The sequence below is a fragment of the Dipodomys ordii genome, unplaced genomic scaffold (assembly GCF_000151885.1).
Source record: "Dipodomys ordii isolate 6190 unplaced genomic scaffold, Dord_2.0 Scaffold156, whole genome shotgun sequence".
NCBI classification, from domain to species: Eukaryota; Metazoa; Chordata; class Mammalia; order Rodentia; family Heteromyidae; genus Dipodomys; species Dipodomys ordii.
The window spans coordinates 799,093-822,474 of record NW_012267372.1 but is presented as its reverse complement, the minus strand read 5'-3'; the positions used below and the strand labels follow the sequence as shown (position 1 = coordinate 822,474).

Sequence of the window (23,382 nt, the reverse complement as noted above, 5' to 3'; positions counted from 1 at the left end):
GAGGGCGACGCCGGCCCTGGCAGTCTCCATCAGGCCGCAGCGGGAGGGGGGGACCTCTGGAGGGCATGCGAACCCAGCCCAGGGGCCTCAGGCGCGGGGGCCCCTACTTCCAAAGCCCCCCGCTTCTAGGCTCCTGGACCACGGCCTGGTCTTCCCGCGGTGGGCGGCGTCCCGCAGTGCGGGGACTGCACCCGGGCAGCCTCCGCCCCGTCCTGCCCTCCCCCCAGCCCCGCGGGCTGCAGGTCGGCCAGAGCAGCCCCCGGTGGAGACCAGGGCGGCCAGGCCGGGTTACCTGCTTCATGATGAGGCGGGACAGGATGTTCATGACGAAGCCCCCCAGGCGGGGGTACATGGTGAGGGACTGGATGACGGTCCTCATGAGCAGCATGGGCAGCGGGCTCTGCTCCATCAGCTGCTGCATTACCACAGCCAGCACCTCCGACGTGTACACGTTCCGCTCCGCAAAGCACAGGTTGGTGGCTGCGAGGCGGAGAGGGGGGGCTGTCCTTTCCGCCCATGGACCCCCGGGATGTGGGAGCCTCGCCCCCACTCTAGCAGAAGGCCCTTGGGTGGGCACTGCCCCGGCCCTGGTGGAGGCACCACGGCCAGTTCCTGGGTGCCTCGTGCCAGGGTGCCACCATCTTAGCTTGGGGAGAAGCAGGGCACTACAGTGTGCCAAGAAGGGAAAGTGGAGGCCTCCAGAGGAGGGCTTCTGGGGGTGTGCACGATGGCGGGCAGCAGGCCCAGGGGCCAGATTTAGGGGACACAATGGTAACAGGGATGAAGGGGACAGTGGAGACAGGCCCCGGACCAAGCAAAGAGCTGGTGGCTCCACAAGCACCCATGAAGGCAGGTCCTGGGCTCTGTGCTCCCAGGAGCTGGGGGCAACATCCCCAACTACTGTGCTAACAGGGAGACCACAGGGGCTGCCCCCTGAAGCCCGTCACCCCCAAATACCACTGGCCATGTGAGTCCATCAACCAGGAAGTCTTTATTGAGCCAGGAGAGACCCCTCCCCAATCCACAAGAAGCTAGGGGAGGACAAGGTGGTCCTAGAAAGGACAAAGGGGACCACAAGGGGAGGCGCCGCAAGGAGGCAGATGGGAAGGCTGTTGAAGGGGGAGTAAGGACTCGCCAGGACCCAAAGCAGCACCCAGAGCCCCGAGACCTAGCTGCCTAGCACTGCAGATCCTACATGCTCCCCCATCCCTTCCCCTTCCAGCGCCTCCACCGGCAGCCTCATTTTCTCTTCATGCGGCACCCAAAGGTGTTTCAAAAAGCTCAAGGGCCCCTTCCTTCCGCACTGGGGTGGCTGGAGCAGAATGGGCCATCTCCCTCATAAACCCTACTCTTGGCACAGTGTCCATCTTGGATCCTGCAGCCAGGCTGGGCCAGGCGGTCTTGGTCCTCACAGCCCTGCCCTGCCATCCTAACTGCCCAGGGGACAAGGGCTGTCCCTGTCCCCACTGAATCCCAGCTCTACCCAGGACAGGACAGGGCTGACTGGAGATGTTCAGTAACTTTTTTTTTTTTTTTTGGTGCCAGCTGTGGGGCTTGAACTCAGGGCTTGGGTGCTGTCCCTGAGTCTCTTTTGCTCAAGGCTGGTGCTCTACCACTTGAGCCACAGTGCCACTCCTAGCTTTTTCTGTGTATGTGGTACTGAGATATTGAACCCAAGGTATCATGCATGGTAAGCAAGCACTCTACCACTGAGCCACATTCCCAGCCGCACTTTAGTTTAGGTTTTTTGTTTGTTTTTGCTGTTGTTTGTGAGGTTTGAATTCTGGGCCTGGGCACTGTCCCTCAGTTACTCAGCTCTAGGCAAGTGCTCTGCCACTTGAGACATAGCACCACTTCCGGTTTTCTGGTGGTTAATAGGAAATAAGAGTCACGCGGACTTTGCTGCCTGGGCTAGCTTTGAACCATAATCCTCAAATCTCAGCCTCCTGAGTAGTTAGGATTACAGGCGTGAGCCACCAGTGCCTGGTTTTTATTTATTTTTTAAGGAGCCCAGGTTGGTCTGGGATTACAGGTGTATACTACCACACCCAGCTTCGAGCTTTCTTAACTGCTGGAAGATAGCTGGGGGGATGGAAGGGTGCAGGGCATTGGAGGGGAGAGGACCGTGTGCAGGGTGCCCAGGGCAGGCTAGGACTTGTCATCTGGTACAAAGTTATGAGTGGGCCAGAGCACTTGGAACCAAGCAGAGGGATGGGGGGGGGGCCGGGTTGGAGGGTGCAGCCGGAGACTGCTAGCTGCAGGTGTAGGAGCCCAGCTGTGTGCAGGCCTTGCACAAGGGAAGCAGGGGTCAGGTTTGCTCAACACTCCCCACCCATTTGCCTTTTCTACATTATGCTAGAAGACTGGGCCAGGCCAGCTAGGATTCTAGTTTAGGTCCAGGAATTCCCTTGGGGGATCATAGTGTACAAATTCCCCTCAAATTGTTGACAATTAAAAAAGAAAAAAAAAAAAAAGGCCCAAGCACTCTCCTTCAAAGAGAAAATACAAACAAAAGGGGTGGTGTGGCACATGCAGTAGTGTGCCTGACTAGCAGGTGGGAAGTTTGGGGTTCAAACTCCATATTACTACCAAAAAAGTGTGGGGGGGTGTGGGGGTGTGGAATCTAAGATCATGCTTCTGAACCATGACCTTCAAAACCCTTCCCTGCCCTGTTCTTCCCCTAGAGGTCTTGGGATCCCATATACCTTCTCTAGTCCTCTCCAAGTGGGAGCGTGGGGGGGGGGGGGCAAGGCCGGGACAGGGGACGTGGGGCAGCATCTGGACAGAGGGCACCTTGCTCAGGCGCACCCTACTTCACGCTGCTGTGTGGCCCTGAGTGACTCATTCAGCCCCTCTGGACTATTTCCTGTCTACCACATACTCACCAGGTGCCACGCAGGGTCACCGTGCCTCTGGGCACCACTCACAGCTCCCCTCATGCCAGCAGAGGCCCTGCGTGTCTCACCTGCTCCCTGTGTTCCATGGGGCGAAGGCAAGAGGGCACCCTCATACCCCAGGACCACCCCGTGCCAGGCTAAGAAGAGGTGCATCAGGCCTTACCTGGGGGCGGACAAGGGCAGGGCTGTGAGCCTCGAGGGAAGGAGCAAGCTTGGGGTGCAGAATGCAGCGGGGCCATGTGGGGGACCATGCAGGTGACCAAGGTGCTGCCCCCCCTCCCTGCCAGAGGGGCTGCTGGGTGTGGGTATGGGGGGGGCTCACCTTTGATGATGGATTTCATGTCACACTTCACAGAGTCAATGTTGTGCAGCGCAATCAGGAGCTCTCCGGGGTTCAGCGGGGACAAGGCCGAGTTTCCTTCGCCTGAAGTAGGGATGTGGGGGGGGGCGGTGACAGTACAGAGGTCGAAGTGAAGACATGGCTCTGAGCCTCCCAGTGTCTCGGGACAGGGCAGGGAAAACACCCCATTCCTATCTGGTTAGAGCTGGTTAGCTCTGCCCCTAGCACCTCTGCAGAACAGGATTAAAGAGAGGGCAGCTGATGGACTGCGCACAAGGTGCGAGAAGGGGCAGGGAGGGGGGAGACCAGGGCCAGCAGGTGGTGGACACATGTCCTCAGCTCCCACCCTCCCATGCAGCCAACTGAGGGCCTGGCTCGCGGGACAGGATGGGACGGGACGACCACCTACCGTGCTGGGTGCCCAGCAGGCGGTTGAAGACCTCCTTCACCACGATGGGGTTGAGCTTGATGAGCTTGGGCAGGGCCTGGATCACCTCTTTCTACAGGAAAAAGGGGAGAGGGGACAGGTTAAATGCACCCCTGAGCTATGTCCTGCTGACAGCCGGAGGGGGAGCATGGGGTGGGGGACGGGGTGCTCGTACGTCAGGGAGCAAAGCTGGGTGGCCTGAAGTGGGAGCAGGGTAAGTTAGGTCCCCAAGTTTAGTACTAGAGTGTACTATGTGCCACTGTATTGTGGCTTGAGGGGTTTTGTCGGGGGGTGGGGGCGAGGAGGCAGTAGTGGGGTTAGTCAGGAAGGCGCTGCCACTTGAGGCCTCTCTACTTCTGAGCTTCCTCATGCAGACAAGGTAAGGCCCCATGTTCCCCCCCCGCCCCCCCGTCCCTCTCCCTGGCCCTCCCCACCCCCTCCGGAGCCCTGTACCCCAGAGAGGCACAGCTGGGCAGCCAGCTCCCCACCTTCTCCAGTCCATTGAGCACAGGGATGAGGAAGCGGACATCAGGCAGCCGCTTGTGGTAGAGGTCTCGAACCCGCTTCACCAGCTCTGGGGAGGGTGGCACTGTGGGGGGACAAGCGAGAGGGCAGGGTTGGGGTGCAGGCATCACTGAAGGGATGTACCTGGGTCGGGGGAGGCACCATCTCCCTTTAGACAGAAAGACTGAAGCCCAAAATTGGGCCATGGCAGCCGCGGGGGGAGGGCGGGCTGGGGAGGAGGGCACCGGGCACCTTTATCAGTGAGGCTGTGCAGGCAGCGTGTGACCAGCGTCTCTGCTCCCTTGGGGCAGTTCTCCACCAGCAGCAGCAGCTCCGGCGAATTCATGCCCATCCCTCGGATCTAGACACACGGGGAGGAGCAGGCCAGGGTGAGCTGGGGGAGGGGACATGGTGGCCTCCTGGCTGTGGACCTCTTCCTGTCTTCCCCAGCCAGCCCTGCTCCCGTACCCCACCGTCTGCGCCTCCAATCTGACTGACTGCTCACACTCACCTGGCCCAGCCAAGCCAAAGCTTTAGGAGCAGAATGCAGGGAGCAGAGGCCCAGCACCCCTTGGACTGCTCACCCACAATGTGCAACAAACCCAGGCATCCCTCGTCCAGAGGACTGTGCTAGCACAGGGCGGGCCCACTGGCCCCTTTTGGGTGTGGAGGCTGGAAGAGCTGGAGAGTGTCCACAGGCCACTCTTCTCCACTTGCTCTTTTCATTCTTTAGAGACAGGGTTTTAGTACATATAGCGCAGGAAGTCCTGATTCTCCCTGGAGTGCTGGGATTACAGGTATGTACCACTACGCCCAGCAAAGACTTTTTTGTAGTGCTGAGGTTCCAACTTATAGGTAATTGGTCTACCATGGAGCCACACTCTCACACCTACCTGTTTCTATTAGGAAATCTCTATAATATCAATAATAACTAGCGGGGGCAGAGATGGGACTACTTCAACTGTTTCAAGTCAAGCTGCGAACGGCCAGCCATTCTAAACGGCAGGGGACGGTGGGGTCCTGGACTGCATCTGTGTGTGCGACCGGATGGGGGAGGGGGGACAGGAGGGTCTTGCTTTCTGCCTCAACAGCCAGACTGCATTAGCCACGTGGGAACCAGCTCATCAGTGATGGTAGCCCAAATGGCGATGTCCTGGGTTCCGACTTCTGACTAGTGTTTGGCGTGAACTCGATCACCCCACCCCGACTTTTACCTATGGGGCAGGATCACTGTGGGCATGGAAGAGACCGAACATGAACCCAGGCCTGCCCAACTCCAGCTCTTAGCTGCTGAGCCACCACAGGTTTGGGCAAAGACTACAGTGCCCGCCCTGTACCCAGCGGGCCAGGCAGCCTGGACGGGGCGGGCTGTGTAGTGGGCCTGGGCCCTCACCGGCTGCTCGATGACCCTCAGCACCGTGCGCTTGATGTCAGCGATGGCCTCTGTGTACACGGCCGCCAGCTCGTGGATCAGCTTGTGGTTCTGAGGTAGGAGGGCCAGGTAGAGGTACAGACACTGCTTCACTGTTTCCTCCGTCCAGGGCGCAGCCACCTCTGACAGGACAGGGCTGCCATTCAGACTGATCCCCTTGCCCCCCACGCCCCATCTGCAGGCCTGTCCCCACTCAGGGAGTGACCAGAGTAGTCAGGAGCACTTCCAGCCTCCTCAGTCCACTGAGCCCCACAGCGGCCAGGGGGCTGCCCCGCTCCATGTCTATCCCTTAAGGGATCACCACCCCACCTTCCGGCCCAAGCCCTGGCTGAGTCCCCTTCCATTTAAGGGTCCCATTACACAGGGTCACCCCTGTGTAATCCTGTGGGACCTGGACCCACCCCACTGCCATCCTTGTCCTCTGTCTCCCCCCCCCCCGCCCTGCCCATGTTCTAAGGTCTAGTGCCTTCCTAGCAGGCACCGACCTGTGTCCTTGTCAGCTCCAAACAGCACGGATGGGGGGTTGGGATGAACCAAAAGCTGCAGGTAGTTGAGGGCGAATTTCTCCACGTACTCGCGCAGCTGCTCCTTCTCGTACATGCGCTTGATGAACAGCAGGGCCTGGGAGCGCACCTGGAGGAGAGCAGCAAGATGCAGGGAGAGGGAGAGGGAGAGGGAGAGGGAGAGGCGGGGCTGGGGTGGGCTCTACACCACAGCACTCGCCTGCCTGCGGGGACCGGGACCCACTCGGGACCTGCAGCTCCCACCCATGGAGGCTAACTCACTCCTCCAGGGAGGCTCCTACCAGGCCGCCCTGGCTTTGGACATTGGCACTGCCTAGACTGCCTGTCACTAGCTACACCAGTGTCAGTCAGACTCCAGCTGCCAGGAGCCAACCAGAACCACAGGCTCATGGGAAAGGTGTGTGCTGAGTCTGGAGAGGGCACAGTGGGTCAACAGCCCATCAACCACATCACACAACATGAGGGCTCGGCTCACATGTTCCCTCCTACTGGACACACCCACATCCTAACCCTGACTTGAAGGTCCGGCTTCACCCAGGGCTTTCTACAGCTGTTCCTGCCCTGCTCAGGCCTTTCGACCTTGAATGGAGCTAAAGTGCACCAATGTGGCGTAAGAGTGAAAAGGGCCTTTGCGCATGTGCACGCTTCCGCGCATGTGCACAGGGTGGCAAGCGCCAAGCTTGCCAGGTGCCCTGGTGTCTGGGGAGCTTTGTGCCATTGGAAATGCTTGGTGGGCGGGGGCGTGACGCGGCTCACCTTGTCCTTCTCATGGGAGCTGAGGTCCAGGAGGACATGCAGGTACTGGAACTGGCGGGACGGGCGCTTGCAGATCAGGTCCCGCAGCGTGGACATGCCCAGGTAGGTGCGGCTCTGGAGGAGGAAGGAGCCAGACCAGTGCACTGCAGACCCAGTCTAAAACGTTGGAACCCATGTGCCACCTCGACCACCAGGCCTGGGAGAGCCTCACCTCATCCTCACAGTACTTGCGAATGACCTCCAGGGCGCTCTCGGTGATGAGCGGGGCCTCCAGCACCACCTTGGTGAAGATCCTAGGAGAGGAGCACAGGGTACGGCTGCAGGGGAGGCCACGCGGACCCCCCACCCCCAGGGCGGGGCCATGGCTGACCCAGGCACTTCCTCTCTTGACACTTGTCTCCTAGGGGAGGTTCTCACCTCTCCCGTTAGCTACAGCAGTGCATGGGGGAGACAGGCGGAGGGAAGAGGCAGGATGTCAGATAAGGAGCCACGAAAGAGCACCGGTAGAGAGGTGGCAGCCATGTAAAGCGCAGGTAGACCAGCAACAGACGGCAAGGCCTAGGGCTTGGCATGCTCAGGGGACAGTTACAAGACCTATGTGGCTAAGGTTTTGGAGGAACGCAGAGGCTGGGTCACTAGAGGGCTCACCCCAAGGGCAGTGGAGAAGCATGGAAAATTCCTGGTGGGGAGAGTGTGCAAGATTTACACGATCAAGTGTCAAGGGCTGGCCTACAGAGTGGGAGCAGAGGATCTACAACAGCCAAGAATGGGGCAGGGACTGGTAACCAGGGAATAGGGAAGCGGGCACGGGAAGTGGGACCCATGGACCCGGTGGGCCCAGGCTGCCCCTCACCCGTCCTTCTGGTCTGGTCTCTCCTGCAGGCCAGAGAGCAGGCGCAGTAGGCAGGCCTCGTATTTGTCCAGTGTGCCCGAGGCACCAGCGGCTAAGTAGGCATTGTACTCCTGGTAGAGCCAGGCAAAGGCCAGGTCCAGGCGGGCCCGCACATCCTCAAGGATGAAGGACAGGACCTCAGCCTTGAGGCCTGAGTCAAACTGCGTCACCAGGCTGGCCAGGATCTTGACACGTACCTGACAGAGAACAGGTGGGTCAATCAGCAGGGTGGAGGAAGGATGCAGTCAGGGTACCCTGCAATCATCAGGAAACCCCAGCATGGACATGGTAGAGTGAGAAAGACAGCTAAGCGCCCCCTGTCCAGAAGCTGGTGTGGTGGATGATAACGGTAAGAAACAAAGCCAACAGTCACCAGGGAACAACAGTATTTCCGGGAAGGGCCTGGCTGTACCCCTCATCGCAGACACCTCTCAGGGGGGGACACTGCTGACTAGAGGGCTGGTAAGATTTCTTTTTTATTGTTTTTGGTGCTGATAACTGGGGCTTGAACTCAGGGCTTTGAATTCCTGCTTAGTTTCTTTGTTCAAAGGCTAGTGCTCTACTGAGCCACACATCCATTTCTGCCTTTTTGCTGGCTAACTAAAAAGTCTCTTGCATTTATTGGCCCAGGCTGGGAACCTCTATCCTTAGATCACAGATTCCTGAAGAGGTAGGATGACAGATAGGAGCTGCCAGGGCCTGGACTGGAGGTACTTCTTTGGGTCTGGGCGCTGTCCCTCAGCTCTTCAGCTCAAGGCTAGCGCTCTACCACTTGAGCCATAGTGCCACTTCTGGCCTTTTCTGCTTATGTGGTGCTGAGGAATTAAACCCAGAGCCTCAGGCATGCAAGACAAGCACTCTACCACTAAGCTACCTTCCCAGCCCTGGAGGTACTTTTTAACAGCTAACTTACTTACCACTAATTAGAAACTAATCTCAATGAATGGAGGGAATGTTGCCTGACTGAGGTGACAGCAACAAGTGGCACAATCAGGACTGAAAAGCAGCTTTGTGGGCTGGGATCATGGCTCAACTGGTAGAGCTCCAGTTTAACGAGCACAAAGCTCTGAGTTCAAAACCCCAGTATGGCCAGAATGTAAAAAACAATCTGATTTGTGTCAAGTTCAGCACGAAAAAGTTAAGAACCATGAAGATATCATATGTCAGTGGCACACGCCTGTAATCCTAGCTCTTCAGGAGACTGAGATCTGAGGATCGCAGTTGGAAGCCAGCCAGGGCGGGAAAGTCATTGAGATCCTTTTTTTTTTGGTCAGTCGTGGGTCTTGTCTTGAACTTTGGGTCTGGGCACTGTCCCTGTGCTCTTCAGCTCAAGGCGAGCGCTCTACCACTTGGGCCACAGCACCACTTCCAGTAATCTAGTGGTATATTAGAGATAAGAGTCTCACAGAGGGGAGCTGGGAAGGTGGCTCAGTGGTAGAGCGCTTGCCTTGCATGCATGAGGCCCTGGGTTCAATTCTTAAGCACCACATAAGCAAAAAGAACAAAGCCGGAAGTGGTGCTGTGGCTCAAGTGGTAGAGCGCTAGCCTTGAGCTGAAGAGCTAAGGGACAGCGTCCAGGCCCAGAGTTCAAGCCCCACGACTGGACCCAAAAAAAAAAAAAAAAAGTCTCACAGACTTTCCTGCCGGACTGTTGGAACTGGATCCTCAGATCTCAGCCTCCTGAGTAGCTAGGATTACAGGAATGAACCACAGGCGCCCAACAGTCTTTGAGATTCTTATCTGCAATTAAGTACCACACCCCCAAAAAAGCTGCAAGTGGTGCTGTGGCTCAAGTGGTACAGCACTAGCCTTGAGCAAAAAAAAAAAAAGCTCAGACAGTACCCAGGCCCTAAGTTCAAGTCCCGTGACTGGCACAAATACAAAAAAAGCAAAAAAGGCCAGGTGCCAGTGGCTCACATCTGTATTCCTAGCTACTCCGGAGGGTGAGATCTGAGGACCACAGTTCAAAGCCAGCCCAGGTAGCAAAGTCTGTGGGACTCTTATTCCAATTATCCACTAGAAAACCAGAAGTGGCACTGTGGTTCAAATGGTAGAGTGCTCACCTTGAGCTAAAGAACACAGGGACAGCAGTCAAACCCAGTGGTCAAGCCCCACAACTTACCTCCACAACAAAAAAGAATCAAAAATCTAGGATGGAGACCCCCCTGCCCCCAGCTCAAAGCTTCCAGGCCCAGGCCTGGGGTGATGACCATGTGTGTGGCTGGGCCTTTCCAACTTGCCCTCAGACATAGCTGCTACCTCTGCCTCCACTGGAGGGGTAGTGGTGAGTGGCAGGCTGGGGCTGCAGTCAGGGAGGTGACTTGGGGGTTCTTGGCCCCTGTGAGAGGGGCTGTGGGGACAGGCTGGGCAAGAGCACCTGGGCCGCTCCACTACAGGCCACTGCCTTCTCGGCCCGCAGAATCCGCTTCACAGCACCCAGCTTCATGGCCTCCACCTGGGCATCTGTCAGGGGCTTCAGCACATCGCTCAGACGAAATATCTTCTTGCGCCCACCAGCACCTGCCAGCCTGTGTGGGAGATGGGGCGGTGACTTTGTGTCCCTTCCGCAGCCCAGCCTGGGGGCGGGCCACGGAGATACTGTGTCCCTTCCACGGCCTCCAAATTCCATGCCTCAACCCAGCGCAGTCAGGGGATGGACGACAATGAAGAGGCCATTGTGTTTCTGTCACTAAGACAGTGGCTGGGGCACTGACGTTAGAGAGCCTGAATTGCAGGATGAGGCACACCTAGAGGGAGACTCACCGGGGCTGTGTGACAGGGATGATGGGCTCCGGCCGCCTCTTGGCCTGGGGTGCCTCCTCCTCCAGTGTGGACATGGAGCTCAGAGAGCCCACCACCGAGATGGCCTGGCCCTGAGCCGACAGGCGCCTCTTGATCAGGACACTCTCTGGCTTCACCACCTTCTCCTCCTTGGGCTCCTCCTTGCATTGCTTCGTCTGCTCCACACCTGAGAGGCAGCCGTGGGCACCCAGGGAGTCAGCCCTCACCCCCCACTCCTGGCCCTGGTGCAGGCCAGCTTCGTGCTGGACCTCAGATGTGCAGAATGAGCCCAACCCTGCCCCCACCTAGCCAGAAGGGTTAAACTAGGCACCTTATGCCACTTGCATGTCCTGGCAGCCAGGACAGACACATGACAAGGCCCGAGCCTTCACCTGGCCCTAACAAGGACATGAACGCCTCTGTTCACAGCGGCTCTGCTCATGATGGCAGAGAGTGGTGTACTGGTGGAAGGGGACACTGGGACACTGGTGACAATGAAAAGCTGCTAGTGGATATCACACACAAAAACATGGTGTGTAAAAGCAGCCTGACACAGATCCGTGCACAGCAAGTTCGAGGAGAGGCATGCTGGCTGCAGGGGCGGCCACACCTGCACTCAGAAGGCCAAGGCAGGATTGAGAGCTCAGGACCAATCTGAGCTCTGTGGTGAGATCTTACATGAACAAAAGAAGCTACACTAATTTATGTTGGCAGAAATCTGTATGGGAGTTGTGTCTGGATATGAGGTTCCCTGAGTGGTCACAGGAACGAATCGAGGGAACTTTCCAGAGTGGTGGGAACAGCTTCTGTGTTGCTCTGGGTGGCAGTTCCACCCCGTGTTCACTTTGTATGTGCTCACTAAAATATGCATTAGAGCCGTGCACTTTGCTGCTCATACCCATCAAAAACACTGCTGAGAGCAGGGAGAATGGTGAGGGCTGGAAGGTTAAGTGACCTGAGAGGAACAGTTACTTAGGTGGGTGACATTTCTGGTTCAGCTTGGACCAGGTCAGTGGGGAAGCCTGGGGCCTAAAAACATTGAGCACTCTGCAGGACCTGTGTTGACTGACAGGTCCAGAAAGCATGTGACTTCACGTCCACGAACTTGTGCAGGCACTCTCTTCCAGTAAGGAGCCCCGCGTGACACCCACCTGGACCCAGCCCTGCAGCTGTCATCTGTGTGGCCATGAGGCGAGCCAAGTGCTTGATCTGGGCCTCGGTGCCGGCGGACTCCACAGGGGTGTAGATGGCTTGGAAGGAGGCAGGCATGGTCTCGGGCAGGTACACCATGCTGATGAGGACCTGACAGGCATGGAGGAGAGCAGCACCTTCACCGTAGCTCTCCAGGCACTGGTCCAGGCCCAGGCCAGCTCGGGAGTGATAGTGACTGGGGTTTTTGTGGTACTCAGCCTCCTGGGAATCAGAGCCCCAATTCCAAACCTGTCTGCAGAGTCCCATTTAAGGCAAAGAGAGGGCGTGAATGTGGGTTCAGATGGGGACTGGACCACACAAAGAACCCATTGGCTGGTGCTGACAAGTGACCTCCAGGACTTAAGAATAAGAAGAGGTCCAGCAATGGAGAGGAGAGTACCCCAGAATGAGGTCATCGGTTGGAGGGAGCCAGGATAAGGTGGAGAGAGGGCAAAGGATGAGACCCTTCCTCCTCCCAGGAGGGACAGCCCACCATCCTCACCAGATTAGCCACATTATCGGGCGTCAGCAGGGGCTGCAGAAATTCTGCTGTAATGTCTGTGTCTGATTGGCCTGAGATCTGGGCTGAGGCCTTTGAGGTCCCTGACGGGCCAGGCTCCAAGTCCTTGTCCTCATCATCTTCCCCTAGGTTGGGCTCTGGGTTGGGGTGAAGAAGATGGTAGTTAGAGAGGGCAAAAGGCCCCATTCCCAGGCAGGATTGGTTAGGCAGTCCCTGCTTTCAGCTGTCTTAGCCAACAGGGACTTGCCAATGGTTCCAGATTTTGGCTACAGCCTTCTCCTGGCTCTGGGGGCAGAGAGGCCACACCTCATGAGCTGATCCCATGAAGCCCCAGAAGGAATTGCTAATACTATAATTCTTTTTCTGGTTGGTCATGGAGTTTGAACCCTGGGCCTGACCACTGTCCCTGCACTCTTCAGCTCAAGGCAAGCGCTCTACCGCTTGAGCCACAGCACCACTTCTGGTTTTCTAGTGGTTTGTTGGAGATAAAGAGTCTCACAGACTGCCAGGCACTGGTGGCTCACGCCTGTAATCCTAGCTACTCAGGAGGCTGAGATTTGAGGATCGCGGTTCAAAGCCAGCCCAGGCAGGAGAGACTGTGAGACTCCTATCTCCAATAAACCACCAGAAAACCAGAAGTGGCGCTGTAGCTTAAGTGGTAGAGCGCTCGCCTGGAGCTGAAGAGCTGAGGGACAGTGCCCAGGCCCAGAGTTCAAGCCCCACGACCAACAAAAAAATAAAAATAAAAAAGAGTCTCACAGACTTTCCTACCCAGAATGGCTTTGAACTGTAATCCTCAGAGCTCAGCCTCCTGAGTAGCTAGGATTGAAGGCATGAGCCACTAGTTCCTAGCAACAGTATCATTCTTAAGGCTATTCCTGTACTGGGATTTTATTTATTTTTTTCTCCAGTCCTGGGGCTTGAACTTGTGGCTTGGGCACTGTCCCTGAGATTCTTTGGCTCAAGACTAGCATTCTACCACTTGAGCCACAGTGCCACTTCAAGCGTTTTCTGTGTATGTGGTACTAAGGAATCCAACCCAGGGCTTCACACATGCTAGGCAAGCACTCTACCACTAAGCCACCTTCCCCACCTTGTACTGGGATTTTTATTTCTTACTATTCTACTCCCACCTTTTTCTTGTGCTGGTAGTGGGGCTTGAACTCAGGGCCTCCAGCTCTCACTCAGCTAGTACTCTCATGGCTGACACTCTACCACTTGAGCCACATCTCCACTTCCTATCCTCCCCTTCAGGAAGTGTGGCTAAGCCAGCCATCAGCCACTCCTCGTGGTGCACCTCTGTAATTCCAGCATTTAAGAAACAGAGGCAGGGGCTGGGAAGGTGGCTCAGTGGTAGAGCACTTGCTTTGCATGCATGAGGCCCTGGGTTCGATTCCTCAGCACCACATAAGAAAAAAGAAAAAAGCCCGAAGTGGTGCTGTGGCTCAAGTGGTAGAGCGCTAGCCTTGAGTTGAAGAGCTGAGGGACAGCGCCCAGGCCCAGAGTTCAGACCCCATGACCAGACCCCCCCCCCAAAAAAAAGAAAAAGAAACAGAGGCAGAGCCTGGGAAGGTGGCTCAGTGGCAGAATGCCTGCCTCGCATGCATGAGGCCCTGGGTTTGATTTCTTAGCACCACATAAACAGAAAAAGCCAGAAGTAGCACTGTGGCTCAAGTGGTAGAGTGCTCGCCTTGAGCTGAAGAGCTCAGGAACAGCGCTACAACCGACGGGGGGGGGGGGGGGGGGGGGGGGGGGGGGGGGGATGACGACAGAGGCAAGAGGATCTCAAGTTTGAAAACAGTTTGCACTATACAATGAGTTGTTTTATTTTTTCCTGTCCTGTACTGGGGATTTGAACTCAGTACCACTAAGTCATATTCCTAGCCCTACAATTGAGTTCTAAGCCATCTGTCTCAAAAAAAAAGGGGGGGGGCTGGGAAGGTGGCTCAGTGGTAGTGCGCTTGCCTTGCACACATGAGACCCTGGGTTTGATTCCTCAGCACCACATAAGCAGAAAAAAAAAGCCAGAAGTGGCGCTGTGGCTCAAGTGGTAGAGTGCTAGCCTTGAGCTGAAGAGCTGAGGGACAGCACCTAGGCCCATAGTTCAGCCCCCACGACCGGACCCCCCCCCCAAAAAAGCGGGGGGTGGGAGGGTCCACAGGGAGGACTGGGAATGTGACTTAGAGGTACAGTGCTTGTCTTGCATGCATGAAATCCTGGGTTTGATTCCTCATTACCACATAAGCAGAAAATGCCAGAAGTGGCAATGGGGCTCATATGGTAGAGAACTAGCCTTAAGCAAAAGAAGCTAAGCGACAGTGCCCAGGCTCTGAGTTCAAGCCCCAGAACTAGTAAAAAACAAAAAAACAAAAAAACAGACATCAGACATATTACAAGGAGATAGAAGCCAACTGGCTAAATATTGAGCAATGTGAACAACATAATAGCAATGGTAACAGATTAGTATATTGAAAATAAGAACCCAGGGTTCCTTAGTGATAAAAGAAGGCAAAATGACAAATAATAAATACAAAAAAAGGAAAACCTTTTTGTATCCAATATAGTTACAATAGAATCAGGCAATTATCTATGTAACTATCTAGTCCTGAAGTGTACTTTTATTTTTTTTGGGGGGGGGTCCAGTTTTGGGGTCGGTTGTGGGGCCTGAACTCTGGGCCTGGGCGCTGTCCCTCAGCTCTGAAGAGCTCCAGGCTAGCGCTCTACCACTTGAGCTACAGCACCACTTCCGGCTTTTTTCTTTTTGCTTATGTGATGCTGAGGAATCAACCCAGGGCCTTAAGCATGCAAGGCAAGCGCTCTACCACTGAGCCACCTTCCCAGCCCCAGTGTACTTTTTTCCTTGTTGTCAGTTGTGGGGCTTCAACGCTGGGCCCGGGCGCTGTCTCTGAGCTCTTCAGCTCAAGGTGAGCGCTCTACCACTTTGACCCACAGCGCCGGTTTTCTGGTGATTAATTGGAGATAAATAGTCTCATGGACTTTCCTGCTCAGGCTGGCTTTGAACTATGACCTTAAGATCTCAGCCTCCTGAGTAGCTAGGAGTAGAGGGGTGAGCCAACAGCACCCAGCTCCACAGTGTACTCTTAAGTAAACACACCAGCCTCAGCTCACCCAGCTTCATCTTCTTGAGTGTGGAATCAGCATCATCCCGGGGCCGCTTGCGGGCGTCCTTGCCACTCGGCATGTTGCGGGCGATCTCCGCCTGGGGTGTGCCCAGGTCTACCAGCAGAGTGGTGATCTGGGCCTGGAATTCCAAGGAGGCCGGGTGCTTGAGCACACTCAGTAAGTGCAGCTTCAGGTTCTTGCGCACGCTGCTCACCTGAGATTTGGCCAGCGTTGGGGGCAGGTTGGCTGTGAGGAAAGAGGCAGGAGCTCTGTGTTGTGGACAGATCTCTGAGGGTCCCTTGTGCCCAACTTGGGCAGTAATCTTGCAGCTCTATCCTAGGGAAGCTGCTGGGCCCTCAGGAGAGTGGGACTTTTCTAAGGCTAAGGTTTCAAACTCGAGAGGCCTCCATAGCATTAGTCCCTGAAATGGAGATAAACTCAACCCCCATTTTACTAAATGCAAATTTACAGGCCCCTCCCATCTCCAGTCTGAATTCCAAATGTTTCCCCTGGAGAGAGCAGCCTATACCCACCACCTTCTCCACCAACTTCCCACTCGGTCACCGCCACAACTCATGCTGGTCTGTTACCCCAAAGATTTCCCTGGGCCTGGCAGTCACCTTGGTGAACCAGTCGCCCTTGCTCCAGAGCCAAAGAGGATCCCTGTAATTTTGCCTGCCCAGGGTTCACTGCCTGTTCCTGGGTCAACACCACTCCCATTCCCCTTTGAGGAAACCACCCTGTCCCCATCCTCTGTCCAAGGATGCGTGAGACCAGGGGCCAGTGAGAACACGGCGTTCCACTGGTCACTGTTGATTGGCTCAGAGCCAGGCTCATGCTCACTGCTCGGCCAATCAGAGACAATGAGCATCAGCTCTCAGACTTTGGCTGGAATCATAGGGAAAGGGACACTCTTTCTCCTAGGGTTGCTAAGTCGATGGAATAGAGGGTTGCAGCTTTGTGGGAGCCATCTTTGATGCCCCAAGGAAAGAGCCAGAGAGTGAATCCAGCATGGTGGACGTTAAGTCAAGAGTTGGAGAGCACCTGATCCCAGACATACTTCCTAGCGGACATCATATGCAAAAGAGGACAAAGTATTATTAGCAGCCTGCTCTGGAATGAAGGCAGGGAAGAGGCTAGAACATGTGAAAGGGTTTCACAGGAACTACATATGATTCAACAGTCAAGCCAGCTTCCAAGCAGGTTTGGGCCACACCAAATCCTCCCATGTGATAGAGAACCCTTTCCTGTGCCGTGGCAGCTCAACTGACTGGTCAGCACCCAGGGCGCACCACCGGGCACACACTTCCTCATGACAGGGGCAAAGTGGCAAAGGGTCAACCCACCGTGCAGAGTCTCATAGGCCTGGATCACTTCAGACATGAACATGGGTCTCTGGCGGGCGATATTGGCGAGGGAGCCCAGAGCCGTAGTCAGGTTGATGGAGGAGATGGCTGGGTGCACCATGAACTTGAGGAGCTGCTCCAGGGCTGCTTTGCCCTCTTCCCATAGCACATCTAATGCAGGTGGGAAAGAGAATCTTGAGCCCTCAGGGGCCCTTTCCCTCAGACCTTTGGCGAAACAACCTTAGGGACTGAAAAAAGGTGAGGTCCTAGTAATCAGACTGGCTGGAAAAACCCAGAGAACATTTGCTGACAGTCTAGAAGCACTGTTTTCCCTCTGGGAAAAGACCGGGGGACAGAGGAGTTCGATTTCTTGTGCCACTCTAGACTTCTCAACACAAAATATGTACATAATAATTTGACAATTTGCAATGAAAAAAGCCCTCCACCGGGCCCTTCTGCCAGCCCAGGCCAAGGAGACTGCTCTTGTCAACCTTTGTACCAAAGGAAAGCCAAGTTCAGAGGAAACTGTGAAGGTCATAAAGTAGTGAAGCTGGGACTTGGCCCCTAACATCAGATCTTAGCAACCGTCATTAAAACTTACTAACCAGGGATGGTAGGGGGCAGGGTGGGGAGAGGAGGAAGGGAGAGGTGCAGGGCCCTTATCACAGGACCATGGCCGGCACTCACTGTACTGGATGTAGGGGTGGTCTCGAGGGATGCGTTCCAGGCTGATGTCTTGCTCCTGGCGTCGGGGTACCTCTGAGTCGGCCACGCGCGGCGACAGGGTGACGATAAGGCCCTCCACAAACTTGATGGCATGGGTGCGGATGCCATCGTTGTCAGAGTCTAAGAGCAGAATGATGTCCCCAGCCATGGCCGACACCATGTCCCAGCAGGCCTCCTGGAGATCGTTGATCACCCGGGACTTCACCATCCACTGCCAGAGGGGTGGGAGGAAGACAATGCATCACTGACGGGGCCTTTACTGCCATCTGGAGACCCGAGGACAGCTATGTGGTTAACAGATGCTGAGTTCCAACTGCCCCCAGCTCAGTGCTGGGTGGTGGACAATGGGCTCCAGACCGTGACAACACAGCACCCAAATGTCAGATCTCAGGGCAAAGGCACGAAACCAATCACTCAGGTGGTGATATGGCTTCCTTATTTCCCCAACACTGACCAGCACCCCAAGAGAGCGAGGGCTCCTCACATCTCAGGCCATGGCCCACACTCACCTGACTCATGACCTAGCACTACCTGCCACAGCTGGGCACAGAAAAGGCACTGGGGGGGGGGGGGAGAGACGTTCGCTGAATGTGCTAAACAGCAGGCAACACTTTATGCCTTGTCTGTGCCCATCCTGCCCACAAGAACAGGCTGTGACCCTGGCTTAGATGCCAGGTGTGTCTACAGGGAGGATGGGCAGCCGGGAGGCCCTCACCTTCAGGGCCACCTTGTAGAGCTGCGTCATGGTGAGGATGGCCTTCTTCACCACGTTCACGTTCTCATCTCGCAGGAGCATGTTGAGGTTGGCGATCAGTTTTAGCAGCAACTCGATGTCTCGCTTGCTGGAGTGGGGAAAGGGCAAAGGCAAGGTGGTGTGGAAAGGTCACTGCTGGGACGCTGGGGTCCAGGCAGAAAGGGGTAGAGCAATCAGGGCCCATGACCCAGAGGAGCTAAAAAAAAAATGCCGATGCCAGTGGCTCATGCCTATAATCCTAGCTACTCAGGAGGCTGAGATCTGAGGATCAAGGTTCAAAGCCAGCCCAGGCTGGCTCTTATCTCCAATAAACTACCAGAAATCTGGAAATGGTTCTATGGCTCAAGTGGTAGAGCGCTCACCTTGAGCTGAGGGACAGCGCCCAGACCCAGAGTTCAAGCCCCACAACCGACCAAAAAAAAAAAAAAGAGCTGATCCAGACAACAAGAGGTAGATAAGGCCAATACAGCCCTGACAGCAGGACAGAAGGGTGCCTACACCAGCACAGTGGCAGAGGAAGTGACTGAAAACAGCCCCTTCCGTATGCATTCTAGAAGTAGGGTGGGCCGTGCCTACTGAGGAGCACATTGGAAGTATAGGGGACCTGAGGAAACCTCAGCTGTCCAGGGTCTCCATCATGTTAGGTTCTCACTGGGGAGTCAGGGTACATGGGAGAGTCTCAGAGGATACTATGTCGGGGGTGCCAGTGCTCCTGGCACTGCCCCTTACCATGCCTCCTCGATGAAGCCAATGACAAATTTTCGCACTTCGATCGACTTGTCTGCTTGGAATGCGATGATCTCCTGCAGAGGGGTTCGAGAGGGGTTACACACCAGGACCTACCTTTACCCAACACCCCTCTCTCACCCCGCCATCACTCACATCCAGGAAGTTGTCCAGCAGCGTGGGGTCTTTGTTAATGATCAGCTCCTGGACCTGGAAGGAGTGGGGATGGGAAGAGGAGGACATGCACAAAATCAGGACCTGATCAAAGCAGAGGACAAGCAGGGGAAATAGCTTGGGGCTCCACAGAATCTCTAGACACTACTTCACTCTACCCAGGACTACAGCTTTTTCTGAGCAACTGACTTGCCCTCCCTGAGGTTCAGCTGGCTACTCTAACCTTAAACATCAAGCCAAAGGCCTGGGGGGGGGGGGGGGGAGGGATGGCGGAAGAGGCTACAGAGGGAACCACCAACGTGAAAGTCCTGGTGGGACACAGGCTGAGGAGGGGTAGCCTCAGAGCTACTTCTTGGGTGTGGCAGCCCTGCCCATCAGATCTCCCCACTTCACACTGCATCTTTCACAAGACAGCTTACAGAAGGGCACTGGTGGCTCCCACCTGGAATCCCAGCTGCTCAGGAGGCTGAGATATGAAGATGGAGGTTCAAATCAAGCCCAGGCAGGAAAGTTCATGAGACACTTATCTACAATCAGCTAACAAAAAGTCTGGAAGTGAAGCTGTAGCTCAAGTGGTAGAGCGCTAGCCTTGAGCAAAAAAGCTCAGAGAGAGTGCCTAGGCCCAGTTCATGTCCCCCAAAAGAAAGTACCTAGGCAGGCACTGGTGGTTCACGCCTGTAATCCTAGCTACTTAGGAGGCTGAGATCTAAGGATCGGGGTTCAAAGCCAACCCCAGCAGGAAACTCTGTGAGACTCTTAGTTCCAATTAACCACCAAACAAACCAGAAGTGGAGCTGTGGCTCAAATGGTAGAGCGCCTTGAGGTGAAGAGCTGAGGGACAGCACCCAGGCCCAGAGTTCAAGCCCCACAATCAACAAAAAAAAAGGTACTGGGGCTGGGAAGGTGGCTCAGTGGTAGAGCGCTTGCCTTGCATGCATGAGGCCCTGGGTTTGATTCCTCAGCACCACATAAGCAGAAAGAAAAAAGCCGGAAGTGGCACTGTGGCTCAAGTGGTAGAGTACTAGCCTTGAGCTGAGGGACAGCGCCCAGGCCCAGAGTTCAGGCCCATGACCGAACCCCCCCCCCAAAAAAAATACCATACCCCAAGACCTGTCAGGATCTGTGATTTCTCTAGACTGGGGTGGAGGGGGAAGGGATGGTAGGAGAAAAACAAAGGAGGAGGCAACAATCCTTGATAAGAAATGCTCTCATTACCTTGTTCATGTGATTGTAGCCCCTCTGTACAGTATTTTCACAATTAAAAACATCAAAAGAAGCTGGGCACCGATGGCTCACGCCTGTAATCCTAGCTACTCAGGAGGCTGAGATCTGAGGATGGCGGTTCAAAGCCAGCCAGGGCAGGAAAGTCTGTGAGACACTTACTTCCAATAAAAACCACTAGAAAACCCAAAGTGGCGCTGTGGCTCAAGCGGTAGAGTGCTTGCCTTGAGCTGAAGAGCACAAGCACAGCACCTAAGCCCAGAGTTCAAGCCCCACAAGCAACAAAAAAAAGAAAAAGAAAAATCAAAGAAAGAAAAACAAAAAAGATTTCCCTAGACAGTTTCCCCATAGCCCTCTTGGAAGGAGCGAAGGACTATATGAGTATGCCCACAAGGCACTGAATTCTGCCTCAGGCACAGATGCCAAGTATCGGCAACAGTGTTGCTAGCAGCATTCCCCATCCCTCCCTTTTCTGCCTAGCTGGGTGTCCTTGCCCTCACCTGTTTGAGCACTGTGATCTTTGAGTCATTGGTGATCAGCGCTGCTTGGTTCAGGAGATCCACCACCTGGAAGGATGGGAGGGAGGGCCAGGTGATGGAGCCAGCCTCAGCAGCCCCAGTGGACGCCTAAAGTTATTCTAGATCACTGACAGCTTGGGGTGTCGTCCACAGGCAGGCAGGAGCTGCACCTCTTGAATTCCAGCTATCTACCACACTTACCCTCTCTGAGGTGGTCATGCCATCAATGCCTGGCCCTTCCTCCTGGGTGAAAAACTGGGATGCCACACTCCGGCGAGTGACACTGTCCCCACTGGTGCTCGCCATGGCTGCTGTCAGACACTCCCTGGAAAAGAAGCCAAGTCAATCTTCACTTGTGGACTTTCCTTCCTGTCCTTTTGACAATGCCATGTACCCATGTCTGGCTTAGGTTTGGGTACCCAGGGTATGTGGTGGTGACAGTGAAGTCCCAGGTCAGAGACAGAACTCTACCTTATCACTAGTACTTTAAACATAGGAGGCTGACCACTAACACCACTGAGCAATGACCAAACCTAGCAGGCTCCATGCCTCCTGTCTCTCTAGATGAGGAAGAACACACAGCAAACGTGTGTGTGTGTGTGTGTGTGTGTCCTAGGGATTGAACTCTAAGCCTGTGTGTGCTTTCTTTTTTTAAACTTAAGGCTAGTACTCTATCACTTTGAGGTACAGCTCCACTTCTGGTTTTCCTGGTGGCTAATTAGAGATAAAGAGTCATAAGTAGTTTCCTGCCAGATCTGGCTTTAAACCCAGATCCTCAGATCCCAGCCTCCTGAGTAGCTAGGGTTAGAGGCAGGAGCCTGGAGCTTGAAGTGTGTGTCCCCAGCTGGGGCTTGAACTCAGATTTGTGCTATCCTTTGGTGTTTTCCTCTACCATTTGAGTTGCACTTCCACATGCAGCTTTTCCTGAAAATTTTCAATCTGAGATTGGTTAAACCGACAAAGGAACAGAGGGTCAACTGCCTCCTATACAATCAACACTCGTTCACACTTGTCATTTACAGTACATTGAAGTTCAACATACCAATAGATACTTTCCTCATGATCTCTTCTTCCATTAAAAAAAAGGTGCAAAGCATTTGATTCCCTGCATATATTGTAATTTTTTTCAGCTATTCCTCCTAATGAAGAACACTTGGAATATGTGAAATCGGTATTAGGAAGGACGTCAGGGACAAACGCTCACTGTCAGTCTCCCAAAGAATGGCTCTAGGAGGATTTTTCATTCATTCAACTGGTAACGACTGGGGGAGAAGGGAGGTTGTCCAGTGTGTGTGCACTGGGGTGGTGAGCTAGGGACACAACACCCACTGACACACCCGGTCCCTGCCCGCCTTGAGTTCCTGAAAACGGACACAAGCCTCACAGCACCCAAAATAAAGGTCTCATAACAAATTAAGACCACGTGTGCTAAGAAGGAAAGGCGCAGGGACCTATGAGAACGCGGAGCCGGGGGGGGGGGGGGGGTCTGGCGACGGAGGGCGGGAAAGGAGGGCTGAGCAGAGGAAGTGACGTTGGTGCTGAGCCCTAAATAGGGAGCTAACAGGGCAGAATGGGGGGTAACCAGGACGTGGCGGGCTGAGATGCCAGCCAATGCAAATACCCGGGGGCGAGAAGGCGCGTGGCGAGTTTGGGGGGTGGGGGTGGGGGCCGCGAGGCTGGTTCTGCTGCGTTCAATGTAAGCAGAGCAAAGACGCAGAACGGGGGGCAGGCGAGGCCTGCGGCGCGGACGCAGCAGCGAGGCCGCGATGGAACTTTGCGCCAGGGCACTGGGGAGCCCAAGGATGGGTCCCAACAGGGGAACCAACGGGGTGGGGGGGAGGTCCCCCCAAACCCGCCCCCCGCCCTCACTCCCCGCAGCAGGCCTCCCCCGGGGCCCGCGCCCCGCGTCTCCACGCCGCCTCACGCTCACCGCGGCTCCGGCCTCCGTCCCCCTCGCGCCCCCTCAGCAGCGCCGCTTCGCAGGCGCCGCCGCCGCCGCCGCCGCCATCTTCCGCCTGCCGCCGTGACGCTGCGCACGCGCCACAGTCTCAGGACCGTCGGGAAATGGAGTCCCGACGGCGGCCCGCCCCTACTGCGTGTGGAGGGGGAGGCCTCGGCTGAAGGGGCCTCCATTTCCGGACCTTGCGCGCTGTGCCTTCTGGGAAATGTGGTCTCCGGGCGGAGGCGCCGAGCGGAAGTGAGAGCAGAGCCTTCTGGGAAATGTAGTTCCCCGGCCGAGCGGCGGGGAGGGCAGCCTTCTGGAGTCCCTAGACGGCTAGCTGGCTTTATTTGAGTGGAGAGTGCATGGCACGTAGCTCCCGAGTCGTGATGGTGATTTGTTGCCCTACGGGGATCTTCGCTGCAGCCCTCAAGCACCTCCATCTTTTAATCCTGACTCTGTACACAGGCTGAGATTATTCTCAGCTGTCGGAAGTCTCAGTCTGCAGGTCCGTCCGATGCTGGGGGCGAGGGGGAAACGGTGGATTCAGGCGTCTCCCACACAGGCACCCCCGGAGTCACTCTGAACCCC

The 23,382-nt window shown here is 55.5% G+C and overlaps 1 protein-coding gene across 1 annotated transcript in view; it reads right to left on the bottom strand.

Annotated features, from left to right (window-relative positions):
- Positions 1-22,887, bottom strand: part of Sympk (symplekin) — a 24,253-nt gene extending 1,366 nt beyond the window's left edge. Inside the window, exons 1-23 of the mRNA XM_013032585.1 lie at positions 22,783-22,887; positions 21,054-21,177; positions 20,835-20,900; positions 19,096-19,149; positions 18,943-19,016; positions 18,175-18,301; positions 17,421-17,670; positions 16,734-16,904; positions 15,394-15,633; positions 12,247-12,401; positions 11,705-11,855; positions 10,536-10,740; positions 10,150-10,300; positions 7,734-7,969; positions 7,092-7,173; positions 6,881-6,994; positions 6,086-6,233; positions 5,562-5,722; positions 4,421-4,529; positions 4,153-4,253; positions 3,647-3,737; positions 3,220-3,321; positions 293-480 (exon numbers count right to left, since the gene is read on the bottom strand). Coding sequence (XP_012888039.1) covers positions 293-480; positions 3,220-3,321; positions 3,647-3,737; positions 4,153-4,253; positions 4,421-4,529; positions 5,562-5,722; positions 6,086-6,233; positions 6,881-6,994; positions 7,092-7,173; positions 7,734-7,969; positions 10,150-10,300; positions 10,536-10,740; positions 11,705-11,855; positions 12,247-12,401; positions 15,394-15,633; positions 16,734-16,904; positions 17,421-17,670; positions 18,175-18,301; positions 18,943-19,016; positions 19,096-19,149; positions 20,835-20,900; positions 21,054-21,158 — 3,081 coding nt within the window. The 5' untranslated portion in view covers positions 21,159-21,177; positions 22,783-22,887. The remainder of the gene's footprint in view (positions 1-292; positions 481-3,219; positions 3,322-3,646; positions 3,738-4,152; positions 4,254-4,420; positions 4,530-5,561; positions 5,723-6,085; positions 6,234-6,880; positions 6,995-7,091; positions 7,174-7,733; positions 7,970-10,149; positions 10,301-10,535; positions 10,741-11,704; positions 11,856-12,246; positions 12,402-15,393; positions 15,634-16,733; positions 16,905-17,420; positions 17,671-18,174; positions 18,302-18,942; positions 19,017-19,095; positions 19,150-20,834; positions 20,901-21,053; positions 21,178-22,782) is intronic.
- Between the last annotated feature and the right edge of the window lie 495 nt (positions 22,888-23,382).